The following is a 13,667-nucleotide window of genomic DNA, read 5'->3' on the forward strand; positions in this document are numbered from 1 at the left end:
AATGTGGAATGAAGCAGGGCAAAGACTAATAGAGTTTTGCCAAGAAAATGCACTAGTCATAGCAAACACCCTCTTCCAACAACACAAGAGAAGACTCTACACATGGACATCACCAGATGGCCAACACCGAAATCAGATTGATTATATTCTTTGCAGCCAAAGATGGAGAAACTCTATACAGTCAGCAAAAACAAGACTGGGAGCTGACTGTGGCTCAGATCATGAACTCCTTATTACCAAATTCAGACTTAAATTGAAGAAAGTAGGGAAAACCACTAGACCATTCAGGTATGACCTAAATCAAATCCCTTATGATTATACAGTGGAAGTGAGAAATAGATTTAAGGGCCTAGATCTGTTAGATAGAGTGCCTGATGAACTATGGAATGAGGTTCATGACATTGTACAGGAGACAGGGATCAAGACCATCCCCATGGAAAAGAAATGCAAAAAAGCAAAATGGCTGTCTCAGGAGGCCTTACAAATAGCTGTGAAAAGAAGAGAAGTGAAAAGCAAAGGAGAAAAGGAAAGATTTAAGCATCTGAATGCAGAATTCCAAAGAATAGCAAGAAGAGATAAGAAAGCCTTCTTCAGCGTTCAATGCAAAGAAATAGAGGAAAAGAACAGAATGGGAAAGACTAGAGATCTCTTCAAGAAAATTAGAGATACCAAGGAAACATTTCATGCAAAGATGGGCTCGATAAAGGACAGAAATGGTATGGACCTAACAGAAGCAGAAGATATTAAGAAGAGGTGGCAAGAATACACAGAAGAACTGTACAAAAAAGATCTTCAAGACCCAGATAATCACAATGGTGTGATCACTCATCTAGAGCCAGACATCCTGGAATGTGAAGTCAAGTGGGTCTTAGAAAGCATCACTATGAACAAAGGTAGTGGAGGTGATGGAATTCCAGTTGAGCTGTTTCAAATCCTGGAAGATGATGCTGTGAAAGTGCTGCACTCAATATGCCAGCAAATTTGGAAAACTCAGCAGTGGCCACAAGACTGGAAAGGTCAGTTTTCATTCCAATCCCAAAGAAAGGCAATGCCAAAGAATGCTCAAACTACCGCACAATTACACTCATCTCACACGCTAGTAAAGTAATGCTCAAAATTCTCCAAGCCAGGCTTCAACAGAACGTGAACCATGAACTTCGAGATGTTCAAGCTGGTTTTAGAAAAAGCAGAGGAGCCACAGATGAAATTGCCAACATCCGCTGGATCATCAAAAAAGCAAGAGAGTTCCCAAAAAACATCTATTTCTGCTTTATTGACTATGCCAAAGCCTTTGACTGTGTGGATCACAATAAACTGTGGAAAATTCTGAAAGAGATGGGAATACCAGACCACCTGACCTGCCTCTTGAGAAATCTGTATGCAGGTCAGGAAACAACAGTTAGAACTGGACATGGAACAACAGACTGGTTCCAAATAGGGCTGTATACTGTCACCCTGCTTATTTAACTTGTATGCAGAGTACATCATGAGAAACGCTGGATTGGAAGAAACACAAGCTGGAATCAAGATTGCCAGGAGAAATATCAATAACCTCAGATATGCAGATGACACCACCCTTAAGGCAGAAAGTGAAGAGGAACTGAAGATCCTCTTGATGAAAGTGAAAGAGGAGAGTGAAAAAGTTGGCTTAAAGCTCAACATTCAGAAAACGAAGATCATGGCATCCGGTCCCATCACTTCATGGGAAATAGATGGGGAAACAGTGTCAGACTTTATTTTTGGGGGCTCTAAAATCACTGCAGATGGTGACTGCAGCCATGAAATTAAAAGACGCTTACTCCTTGGAAGGAAAGCTATGACCAACCTAGATAGCATATTCAAAAGCAGAGACATTACTTTGCCATCTAAGGTCCGTCTAGTCAAGGCTATGTGTTTTCCAGTAGTCATGTATGGATGTGAGAGTTGGACTGTGAAGAAGGCTGAGCGCTGAGGAATTGATGCTTTTGAAGTGTGGTGTTGGAGAAGACTCTTGAGAGTCCCTTGGACTGCAAGATGATCCAACCAGTCCATTCTGAAGGAGATCAGCCCTGGGATTTCATTGGAAGGAATGATGCTGAAGCTGAAACTCCAGTACTTTGGCCACCTCATGCGAAGAGTTGACTCATTGGAAAAGACTTTGATGCTGGGAGGTATTGTGGGCAGGAGGAGAAGGGGACGACAAAGGATGAGATGGCTGGATGGTATCACTGACTTGATGGACGTGAGTCTGAGTGACCTCTGGGAGTTGGTGATGGACAGGGAGGCCTGGCGTGCTGCGATTCATGGGGTTGCAAAGAGTCGGACATGACTGAGCGACTGAACTGAACTATGTACTTATTGCAAATATAGATGAGTTTATTCCTTTTGTCTTTTAACCTTCCTACTAGCTTTGTATATAGTTGATTTACTACCTTTACTATATATTTGCCTTTACCAGTGAGCTTTTTACCTTTTGTAATTTTTATGTTTCTCGTTGTGGCCTTTTTTTTCCACTTAGAGAAGTTCTCTTAACATCTTCTAAACTGTTTTGGGTGGTGCTGAACCCTTTTAGCTTTTGCTTCTTTATAAAATTTTTAATCTTTCCATCAAATCTGAATGAAAATCTTTCCAGGTAGAATATTCTTGGCTGTAGGTTTTTCCCATTCATCCCTCAAAACACTAACATATTATTATGCCACTCCTTTCTGGCCTGCAGAGTTTCTGTTGAAAAGTCAGTTGATAGTCTGATGGGAGTTTCCTTGTAGGTAACTTGCTAGTTTTCCCTTGCTGCTTTTAATATTCTCTCTTTATCTTTAAATTTTGCCATTTTAATTGCAGTGTGTCTTTGTGTGGCCTTCCTTGGGTTGATCCTATTTGGGACTCTGTGCTTTCTGGACCTGTACGTCTGGTTCCTTGCCCATGCTAGAGGAATTTTCAGCTCTTATGTCTTCAGATATGTTCTCTGCCCCTTTCTCTCTCTCTCTCTTCTTCTAGGACCCTTTTTTTGTCAATGTTAGTGTGCTTGTTGTTTTCCTGAATGTCTCCTGGATTTCTTTTTATTCTTCTTTTTTCTGTTCACCTTCAGTGATTTACTTTACTGTGTCTTTTATTTCAGTTATTATACTCTTCATCTCTATTTGGTTTTCTTTATATTTTCTAACTCTATATTTTCTCTCTGTTAAAAACGTCTAATTTCTCAGTCTGTTTATCTACTTTTTTCCCATGTTCTTTGATCATGTTTATGTTTATTACCTTGATCTCTTTATTGGGTAAATGCCTATTTCTGTTTCACTTAGTTTTTCTTCTAGGGTTTTATCTTATTCCTTCATTTGGAACATGTTCCTCTATCACCTAATTTTGCCTAATTTGCCATTTTTATGTCTATATATCTGGTAGATTGATTTCATTTCCCGACCTTGGAAAAATGGTCTTTTGTAGGAAACATTCTATTCCTCCACCATACTCTTATCTGGTCATCACAACTATATGCTCAAGGGGTACCCACTAGGTGGACTGCATGGGTCCTTCAGTTATGGTGGGCTGACTGCTTTGGGCAGTCTGGTAGGCATGGCTGGCCCCTTGTCTAACTGCTAGTTAGGCCCTGACTTGTTCTGATACTGCCAACTGCTGATTGGTGGGACTGGGTCACGAGACAGCTGGCTATAAAATCATGAGGGGCTGCAGGGCTAATGCTGGCTCACTGGTGGCTAAAGCCAGGTTCTAGGGTGGGTGTTCGCAGAGTCATGGTTCCCCAGTCTAGCATCTACCTGTTGATAGGTGCAGCTGATTCCTGACACAGCTGGCTACAGGGCACAGGGTGTCCCAAAGCTTGTGTTGGCTGCTGGTAGATGAGGCCTGATCCTGGGGCAGCTGGCTCTAAAGGTCCCAACATGTCTCAGAGCTGATACTGGCTTGGTGGTGGTAGCCTAGGGATTCTGCGCCTGGTACCAGCTTGATGGTAGGTGGGTTGGGTCCCGCCATGGCAGGCTTCAGGGCTGTAGTGTAGTGGTCCTGAGGCTAGTGTTGCCGCACTGGTAGGCAGAGCTAAGTCCAAATGTCCCTTCAGGGTAGGCCACAGGGTGTTGGAAGTCCTGGGGCTAGTGTGTGTGGTGTGTGGGGCAAGTTCCTGGCCCTTTTGTGGATAGAACCATGTCCTGAGATGGCTGTGGGTTCAAGGAGTCTTAAGGCAGCTTGTTTGGTGGTTGGTGAGGTGTGTCTCTGCTCAACTAGCTACTTGGCCTGAGACATCCCAGACAGGTTGGTGATGTCTGGTTGATGTCTAATAAGCTAAAGGAAGAATTCCAAAGTGACTCTTGCCAGCAATAGGTCCACGTGGTGAAATGAGCTCCCCAAAACACTTTCCATCAGTTTCTATGACTCCAGGATGAGCTCCAGTTGCCTCTTGTCTCTCCAGAAGACTCTTAAAGATCAGCATGTGGGTCTGCCTAGGCTCCTTCACTTAAATGCTTCTGCCCGTGTGAAAGTCTGTATGTACCCTTTAAGAACAGTCTCTATATCCCACCACTCTCTGGATCTCTAAAAAGTAAGCCTCTCTGACTTTCAAAGCCAATCATTCTAGCGGCCTTTCTTCCTTGTGCCAGACTCCCAACCTGAGGAACCTGATGTGGAGCTTGTAGCTATTGCTTCTTGAGAACTTCTGCACTTGTAATTATTCTTCTGTTTGTGGGTCATCCACTTAGGGGTATGGATCTTGACTATACCACAGCTCCACCCCTCCTACCCATTTCATTGTGTTCCTTCTTTATATATTTAGTTGTAGGAGATCTTTTCTGTTATAGTCCAGGCTTTCTCATCAATAGTTGCAATTTTGGTGTGCCTGTAGAGGTGAGCTCAGGGTCTTCCCACTGTGCCATCTTGCCCAAGATCCCTGAATTTCTTTTAGATATAGAAGTTAACAGTAAGGAAATTGGCTGGGGCTTCCCTGGTGGCTCAGTGATAGAGTCCACCTGCCAGTGCAGGAGATAACGGGTTTGATCCCTGGTCCAGGAAGATCCTACATGCAGTAGAGCAACTAAGCCTGTGCACCAGAACTACTGAGCCATGCTCAAGAGCCTGGGAGCTAAAACTACTGAGCCCACAGGCTGCAACTATTGAAGACTGTGTGCTCTGGAGCCAGTGCTCCAGAACAAGAGAAGCCACGAGATGAGAAGCTCGGGAACCACAACTAGAGAGTAGCCCCCATTTGCCAGTCTAGAGAAAAGCCCACACAGCAACAAAGACCCAGCACACCATAAAGAAATAAATAAAATTATTTTCAAAAAATAGGCAGAAGTTTTTGCAAAGTAAAAAAGAGAGGGAAGGGGGAAAAAATTCAACATTCATCAGTAGGAGAATAGACAAGTATGTTGGGATAGCTTCATGCAGTGGACTGAATTGCAGTAGTTAGAATATATGAACCACAGCTACAGGATATGGATGAATTGTACAAGTATGAGCAAAAAAGGCAAGTGGAAGGATATAATACCTCATATATATATAAATTTTAACTGGCTAAGCAATATTATGTTAAGCATAAAGTAGCACTCAGTCGTGTCTGACTCTTTGTGACCCCATGGACTATACAGTCCATGGAATTCTCTAGGCCAGGATACTGGAGTGGGTAGCCTGTCCCTTCTCCAGCAGATCTGACCCAGGGATCGAACCAGGGTCTCCTGCATTGCAAGTGGATTCTTCTACCAACTGAGCTATCAGGGAAGCCCAGTATGTGAGAAAGGCAAACTAATTCAGGATAGTGATTCCTTCTAGGGGAGAGGAGAGGAAATTTGATTTGGAAGGGGTACAATGGGGTTTTGACTATATAAATAATTTACTCTTTAAGGTTATTTAAGAATATATGATGGTTAATTATGTTATTAACTATATATTTTCTAGATCTGAAAAATTTTATAATAAAAATGACTTTAACAGGAATTTAATATTTAAAAATACTGCTAGCTTTCAGGAATATACTTGGGTTGCTTCCCTTGGCCAAAGCCTCTGAAATTAAAACTGATGTATTTCAGAGTGAAAACTCAAGAGGGGCCACAAGATCTTCAGTCATCAGAAAGATTTTCAGTTGTATTTATTATACAGTTCTTATGTGGACAAGGAAGGAAGGAAGTAGGCCAACAATTTTGAGAAATATTTTCAACAAGATTATGATGAACTAAAAAAGATTGCAACCTGACAAGTGGAATTGAGCCTGCAGACTCATTTTATTTGGCCCTCTTGGTACTTGCATTTTCAAAAATAAATACTGTGTTTTTTGAAATTTCTTATTTTAAACATCTTGACTGCCACCTATTGTTAAGCTGTCAGGAAATCTGGCACCCTTAGGACCTCAATTCTACACAAGAATAGCTGGCTGGGACTGAGTAGAACTGTTCTGTTTCAAGGGGGCATATCTCTAGTTGGCCACTGTCTCCACTAGCCAAATTTCCTCATTTTGTTGCCTGCTAGGCCCCAGAGGCACTTCAGTTTACCACCCCTGCATTTAACTCAAGTTCTCACATAACTAGAAAATTCAGTTATTCAAAATGTGCCTTCTCCTGTGCACTCAAGTTAGTAATGTAATTTTACCAGCATATACAGTAAAAGCATCATTTCTAAGATATTCTGGGAAAGAATATACTGGTTTAAAGAACATTAAATGTGTATTTTTGATTTGTCATATTCATAAAAATAGTCATCATGGCAAACAGCAAGGTTGAACAACCTTCAACTAAGGGATGATGCACAAGGCTATCTAAGAGATTGCTGATATTCATACAGCACCATTCTGGCAATGTTACCAAACATATCTGTTGAGAAAGAGCAGTTATTTTCTAGACTAATTAAAGAGCTTGATTATTTAAAATGTACAGCTGCTGTACTGCCTACTGTCAAAGTGAATTTTTATGCAAATTATCCTCCCTTCTATTTTGGTGGGTCGGAAGATGACAATGGCAACACGACAAGAAGTTCTTGGCCTCTACCGCAGAATTTTCAGGCTTGCGAGGAAATGGCAGGCTGCATCAGGGCAGATGGAAGACACCATTAAAGAAAAACAGTACATATTAAATGAAGCCAGAACGCTGTTCCAAAAAAACAAAAATGTAAGTAGGCCCCGTTGGATATTGCAAGGAGGAGAGCAATTCTTGTGGTGTTTGTTCATTTCTTTTCTATCCTATAGTTGAGAGGACTGAGCAGCACAAATTAGAGGGACAGAATGTGGAGCAAGAAGGGGCCAGAGGCACAACCTAGCTGGCTTACCCAACCACTGGAAAACAGAGGCCAGCCTGGGTTTCTGTCTTCACTTTCTTCAAGTTTCAGTCCAGCTGGTAAGTGGCTCAGCATCCTCAGAAGACTGCGTGAGCCAGGTGACCTAAATCAGTCCAGTGAGAATTTTCAGGGTAGAATCGGCTCCTCACACACTGTGCCTGTTGTCGGTCACTCCCACAGGAAGTGCTCAGAGTTGTGTTTGGTTTTTTCAATTCATAAGCTATTCAGAGTCTCCAAGTATAAAGAGGAAAGAGAATAGGATTAAGGCAAAAGTTCCCTTTATAACTTACCTTTGAACTCAAGCCTCTTTGGCTAACAGAGAGGCTTTGCCCTTTGGGACCTCAGAATTGAGTAAAATAGTGCCTCCATTAGCTAGCTGAACCCAAATACCAGGGAGCCAAAAACCATCTAAGAGGCTTGATTTGACAAACCATAAAGTATTATCTGTCAGCTCTTGGGAAGACTGTCTGGCTGTAAGCGTGGAAAGACGTTTTCAGCTCCTGACTTTCCTTGCCTCTTTCTTGTTGATCTCATGGATTCAGTGTTGTCACTGTTCACTTTGTGAAACTTCCTGACAATCTACTCTCTTTGCTTTTCCCTCTCTGACCCCTGTCTCAGTCTCCTTTCTGCCCTTTTTCACACACTCTCCTACCAGCTATAAGAGTCCTCTAAAGGTCACCCCTCCATACTGAGGCCCAAAGACCATGGCTCCAGATCCCATGTCTTGGTCTCTCATCAGCCACCTGTAGGAACTCACCACAAGCATAATAGCCCAAAGCAGAATTCATCTTTCCACAAGAACACCTCCCTTTCCCATTTTGCCCATTTCCCATTTCTGCACTACTTTGTGACCCTTTGCTGTCGTTCTTTTATTCAACAAGTTGCTGAGTGTCTACCATGTTCCAAACATCAGACTAGACATCAGGGATCTAACTGAGGAAAACCAAGACAGGGTCCCTGAAAGATGTTTCAGAGTTAGATGGAAAGAAGTGTAAAATTACCACTGGGGTTAAGTGCTACCTGAGAAACCCTCCCAATCTATAATATCCTTCTCTTATAATCCCTGAAGCCTACATGCTTTTAATACCAACCTGCTTGTGAAACTCCTTTCCTCTCTTCTGACCATCCTCCAACTTCCCCAAACTTTTTCTGATTTTAGTATAGACCATGCATACCACATCAGTGTGTGTGTACCCTTTGAGGTCCTGAACAGTCCTTTGAGAAATAGAAATAAAATATTGTAAGTGCTGTTTCTATTTATTTTTATTGCTCCTTTAAAAATGTCTATTATATATATATTATTGATTATTAATAGTTTAATAAATTTATAAATACACATATGGAAGCTATGGATATGGGCTCAGGATTTTTTTTTTTTGCCGCACTGTGTGGCTTGTAGGACCTTAGTTCCCTGGGACACGGCAGTGAAAGTCCTAACCACTGAACCACTGTGGAATTCTCAGGGCTCAGAAGTTTTTTTATTGAAAGAAGTAGATGATCAAAAACTTTGTAGACCACTGACCTATACCTTTCCCTAATTAGACAGTCATAAGTTTTTTACTTATTTGTTTCATTTATGTTGGTATGGTCTCCTTAACCAGATTGTCAGTTCCTTGAGCACATAGACAGTTTCTTATACCTTTCTAGTGTATCTCATGGCCCTGTCTGTGGTTGTCACTAAATTAATGAGCACTTACAAATACTTTGATTCAATTGATCTTCTCCAGGAAGTCTTCCTCAAGTCTTCTGCCCTCAACCAACCCCATGATGACCACCTACTCTGAATTCCTGTATAGCAGTCTGCAGTCATTGCCCTGTTGATTATGTACCATTGTGCCTTTTCTGTAGCTTCATGTGTCAGATTTGTTCTGCACAGGTACCATCCTTGATAGTTGAAGGCAGGTACCATGGCCTCACAGTGTCTAACCTGGGGATGGGGATATCATAGTAGTATATGACCAGTAAAGCTTTGCAGGTTCAATCACCTAAGGACTACTCAATACCCTTTGAGCTTGCAGTTAAGGTAATAATAATTCTTCATTTGCCTCTGCTTGAATTGGCCCAGTGTAGTATGAGCCAGAGAGAGGTGTATGTGCTAGGACATAAATGAGATAATGTTGTTGTGTTGGGGGAGGTACATGGGTTTGTCATTTAAAAATATGTACTGTTTTACCATGTTTTAGAAAGGAAACATAATATCATATAATTTTGAAAGTACTGTACTTAACAGAGTCCATTTAAAGAGAAAGTTTAATATTAGTATAGGTAGTTGTGGAGATGACAAAATCACACAGGCGCCTCTGAATGACTGAATTTGGAGAACTCTAATCCAGCTTGTTTAAATGGACAGCTGGAGCCCTAGAAGCCCTCAGTCCCCATATCTTTATTAGGGGCTTCTTTCTCCCTAATCCCTCATGTAGACCTAAGTAGTCTCCTGTAACCTCACTTGCTATAAGAGCTTAATAATAACTCAAATGTATTTTATTAATTGCTCTGAATCCCAATAGGCAAATGAGAACATGGAAATCTACCCCCAAGGTAGACAAGCAGAAGAATAGCTTCTGAGAAATACAGAGGTCAGAAAGCTGAGCCTCTGTCCCAGGGGGCTCAGCTGTGGTTTTTTTTTTTTATGCATTGCAGGTCCTAGAACTTTTCTGTGCTCCAAGAGGTACCACAGGACAGGAACGCCCTTGGAATTTGCAAGTCATGGTAGCCCAGGCTTCACTGTGGGTGTCATCTGGGGCTGATGCAACCCACCTCTGCTTTGAAGCCCACTTTCAGACTCTTGGTAGAGTCATGTGTTGACTCATTTTCCATCCTCGAAACATTGTCTCCTCATCTACTCCCTGGCTTTCTGTTTTCAGAATGAACTTTTTATTCCTTTACTTGAAATTGGACTACCACAGTTTAACTGTTTGGAAATTTCAAACATCATTTCTTCTTCTCAGTAATGAGCAAACAGTTTACAGTTCAAAATAGAAGGTGGATCATTCTCCAATATCTTACTCAGGGTGTGTCTAGACAGCAGTTGCTGAAACACTTGATCAACATGGGGAGGGTATGAAGAAGCACTCTCGTTCTTTGTTGGTAGGAATATAATTCATGGATTGTTCATAGGAATATAAATTGGTATAACCTCTTAGAGAGTAATTTGAATCTGCAGGGACTATCTGTAAGAGTTAAAAATACAAGATCCATTGTTTAAAATGGCAAAAGATTGGAAATAACCTAAATGTCCATTGGTGGAAGATTGGTTAAATTATAATTCAGTCATATGTTGGTATTTTGTGCAACTGTTAAAAAGAATGAAGCAGCTCTATATGTGTAAATATAGAAGGAACTTCAAGTTGTTTGTGAAAAAGCAGGGTTCAGAGGTTTCATTTTTATAAGAAAAACTACTAGGTCTTATAGAAGTATACTTATATATGCATAGAATATCCCTGGAAAAACAAACAAACGTGTGATCATTGTCTCTGAGAAGGGAAATTGAGAGACAGGAAGAAGAAGAAGATGATTTTGTTTTATATTATATCCTTTTGTATCATTTGAATTATTTTACTATGTGCTTATATTAGCTAAATGATTTTTTAAAGTTTAATCCACAGGAAATCTTAAATTGTTTTTGATATTTCAAATGACCAATATTTAATTTAGTGGCTGATGAACTGAAAAAGTTTAAGAAAATATGCACCTCTACTTTATGTAGCCTTGGAAAGACGCTAACAATCTCACCTCTTTTTCCCTTTTAATAGCTCACAGACACAGACCTGATTAAACAGTGTATAGATGAATGCACAGCCAGGATTGAAATTGGACTACATTACCAGATTCCTTATCCAAGGCCAGTAAGTGTGACTTCAGTTAACATGTGGTGTGTACCTATCCTTGTCAACCTAGTTATTTCCAAGAATATATACCAGGAGGGCTCGTGTTTGCCGAAAAGCCTAGAGCCCCTGAAGGAGGCCTGTTGGAAATAAGTTATGCTTGCCTGGCCACCAACCCATTACAACAAGCTAAAATGTCAATGAATGCCTGACTTCTCCTACTTGTAAAACTTTCCCCTAGATGGAAAGGAAATCCAGCTCACATTTATATAGTTTTCTAACTTTTACCTTTTCTTTGGAAAGATTTTTATTTCTATTATTTTAAAAAAACAGGTTTATTGTTAATAAAATATAAAATTCAGGATTTCCCTGGTTTCCCAGTGGTTAAGGATCCACCTGCCAATGTGGGGGACATAGGTTCAATCCTTGATCCAGGAATATTCTACATGCCACAAGGCAGCTAAGCTCGTACATCACAACTACTGAGCCCTCACTCTAGAGCCTTTGAGCTGCAACTACTACACCTGGGTGCCCTAGAGCCCATGCTCTGCAAGTGGAGATGCCACCACAATGAGAAGCCCGTGTACCACAACTAGAGAGTAGCCCACATGCAGCATTGAAGACCCAGCACAGAAAAATGTAAATAAATAATTTTTTAAAAAAGAATGAGTAAAATTCAAACTTTAAAGGAATGCATAAGACAGTGAAAATTGTCAAAAATTCTCACCCTGTGGGAGTGACCACTATAACTTTTAAGTTGGACCATATGAAATTGCCAATATTTTACTCTTGACCTACAGAAACAGCAATTTTATATTTTATTGGCTCAGCCTAATAGTTTGGTAATATATCCTTTTAGTCTTTTTTTCTATACTTGCATACATACATTTTCTTTACTTAAAGTACATGGGAACCTAGGCATACTGTTATTGCCCATTTATTTTACTTCCCTTTTTTGCATATCTCTGCTTCCATCTTTTAAAATGGATGCATTGTATCCTTTTGTAAGAATATACCCTAATTTAACCAGTACCCTTTCAGTGGACATTTATGTTGGTCCAGTTTTTCACTCTGCACAGAACAAGTTTGTATACACACTTCTCCTCACCTTCTTTGGACTCTCATTTCACTATATGATCTGTAGTTCTTCCCCTCCATGCAGGAAATAGGGCAAAGAAGAGCACAAGCTTTGGAGTCAGATCGGGATTCTAATCCTGGTTCTACCACTTAATATATAATCATGAGCAAGTTATTCATCCTTCTGAGCCTTCATTTTCTCATCTATGAATATTAGAATAATATTCTTTGTGAGATTATATTGAGAATTAATGTGTATAAGGACTATAAGGAATAATGAATCAGTATAGAATTACAAGCTGGATGTACCAACTGGATTTAGAAATGGCAGAGGAACCAGAGATCAAATTGTCAACACTCATGCTTCATTGACTATGTTAAAGCCTTTGACTGCATGGATCACAACAAATTGTGGAAAATTCTTCAAGAGATGGGAATAGCAGATCACCTGACCTGCCACCTGAGAAACATGTCTGCAGGTCAAGAAGCAGCAGTTAGAACCAGACATGGAACAGCAGACTGACTCAAAATTGGGAAAGGAGTACGTTAAGGCTGTATATTGTCACCCTGCTTATTTAACTTATATGCAGAGTACATCACGTGAGATGCCAGGCAGGATGAGTCGCAAGTTGGAACCAAGATTGCTTCAAGAAATATCTACAACCTCAGATATGCAGATGATACTACCATAATGGCAGAAAGCAAAGAGGAACTAAAGAGCCTTTTCATGAAGGTGAAAGAGGAGAGTGAAAAAGCTGGTTTAAAACTCAGCATTCAGAAAACTACAATCATGACATCTGATTCCATCACTTCATGGCAAATAGAAGGGGAAAAAAATGGAAACAGTGGCAGATTTTATTTTCTTAGGCTCCAAAGTCACTATGGATGGTGACTGCAGCCGTGAATTTAAAAGATGGTTGCTCCTTGGGAAGAAAAGCTATGACAAACCTAGATAGCGTATTAAAAAGCAGAGACATCACTTTACTGACAAAGGTCCATATAGTTAAAGCTATTTTTTTTCCAGGAGTCATGTATGGATGTATGAGTTGGACCATAAAGAAGGCTGAGCATGGAAGAATTGTTGCTTTTGAGCTGTGGTTGGAGAAGACTCTTGAGAGTCCCATGGACTGCAAGGAGATCCAACCAGTCAATCCTAAAGGAGATCAGTCCTGAATATTCATTGGAAGTACTGATGCTGAAGCTGAAGCTCCAATACTTTGACCCTGATGCAAAGAGCTGACTCACTGGAAAAGACCCTGATGCTGGGAAGGATTGAGGGCAAGAGGAGAAGAAGGTGACAGAGGACGAGATGGTTGGATGGCATCATGAGTCAATGAACATGAGTTTGAGGAAACTCTGGGAGATAGTGAAGGACAGGGAAGCCTGATAATGCTGCAGTTCATGGGGTTGCAAAGAGTTGGAGATAACTTAGCAACTGAAAAACAACATAGAGTTAGCACTTAGCAGAGAACATAGTACCTAGTAAATCTTTGGTGAATATAAGCTACTGCAATGATTGCAATTCTT

General features: G+C 40.7%; 1 protein-coding gene across 3 annotated transcripts in view; it reads left to right on the forward strand.

Annotated features, from left to right (window-relative positions):
- The window catches only part of LYRM1 (LYR motif containing 1), a 39,477-nt gene that overhangs the window by 24,182 nt on the left and 1,628 nt on the right, over positions 1 to 13,667 (forward strand). For all 3 annotated transcript variants that reach the window (XM_042240506.2, XM_042240505.1, XM_027961573.2), the window contains 2 exons: positions 6,915 to 7,073; positions 10,992 to 11,084. In XM_042240506.2, the coding sequence (XP_042096440.1) occupies positions 6,915 to 7,073; positions 10,992 to 11,084 (252 nt within the window). The remainder of the gene's footprint in view (positions 1 to 6,914; positions 7,074 to 10,991; positions 11,085 to 13,667) is intronic.

The sequence above is a fragment of the Ovis aries genome, chromosome 24, assembly GCF_016772045.2.
Source record: "Ovis aries strain OAR_USU_Benz2616 breed Rambouillet chromosome 24, ARS-UI_Ramb_v3.0, whole genome shotgun sequence".
Taxonomy (NCBI): domain Eukaryota; kingdom Metazoa; phylum Chordata; class Mammalia; order Artiodactyla; family Bovidae; genus Ovis; species Ovis aries.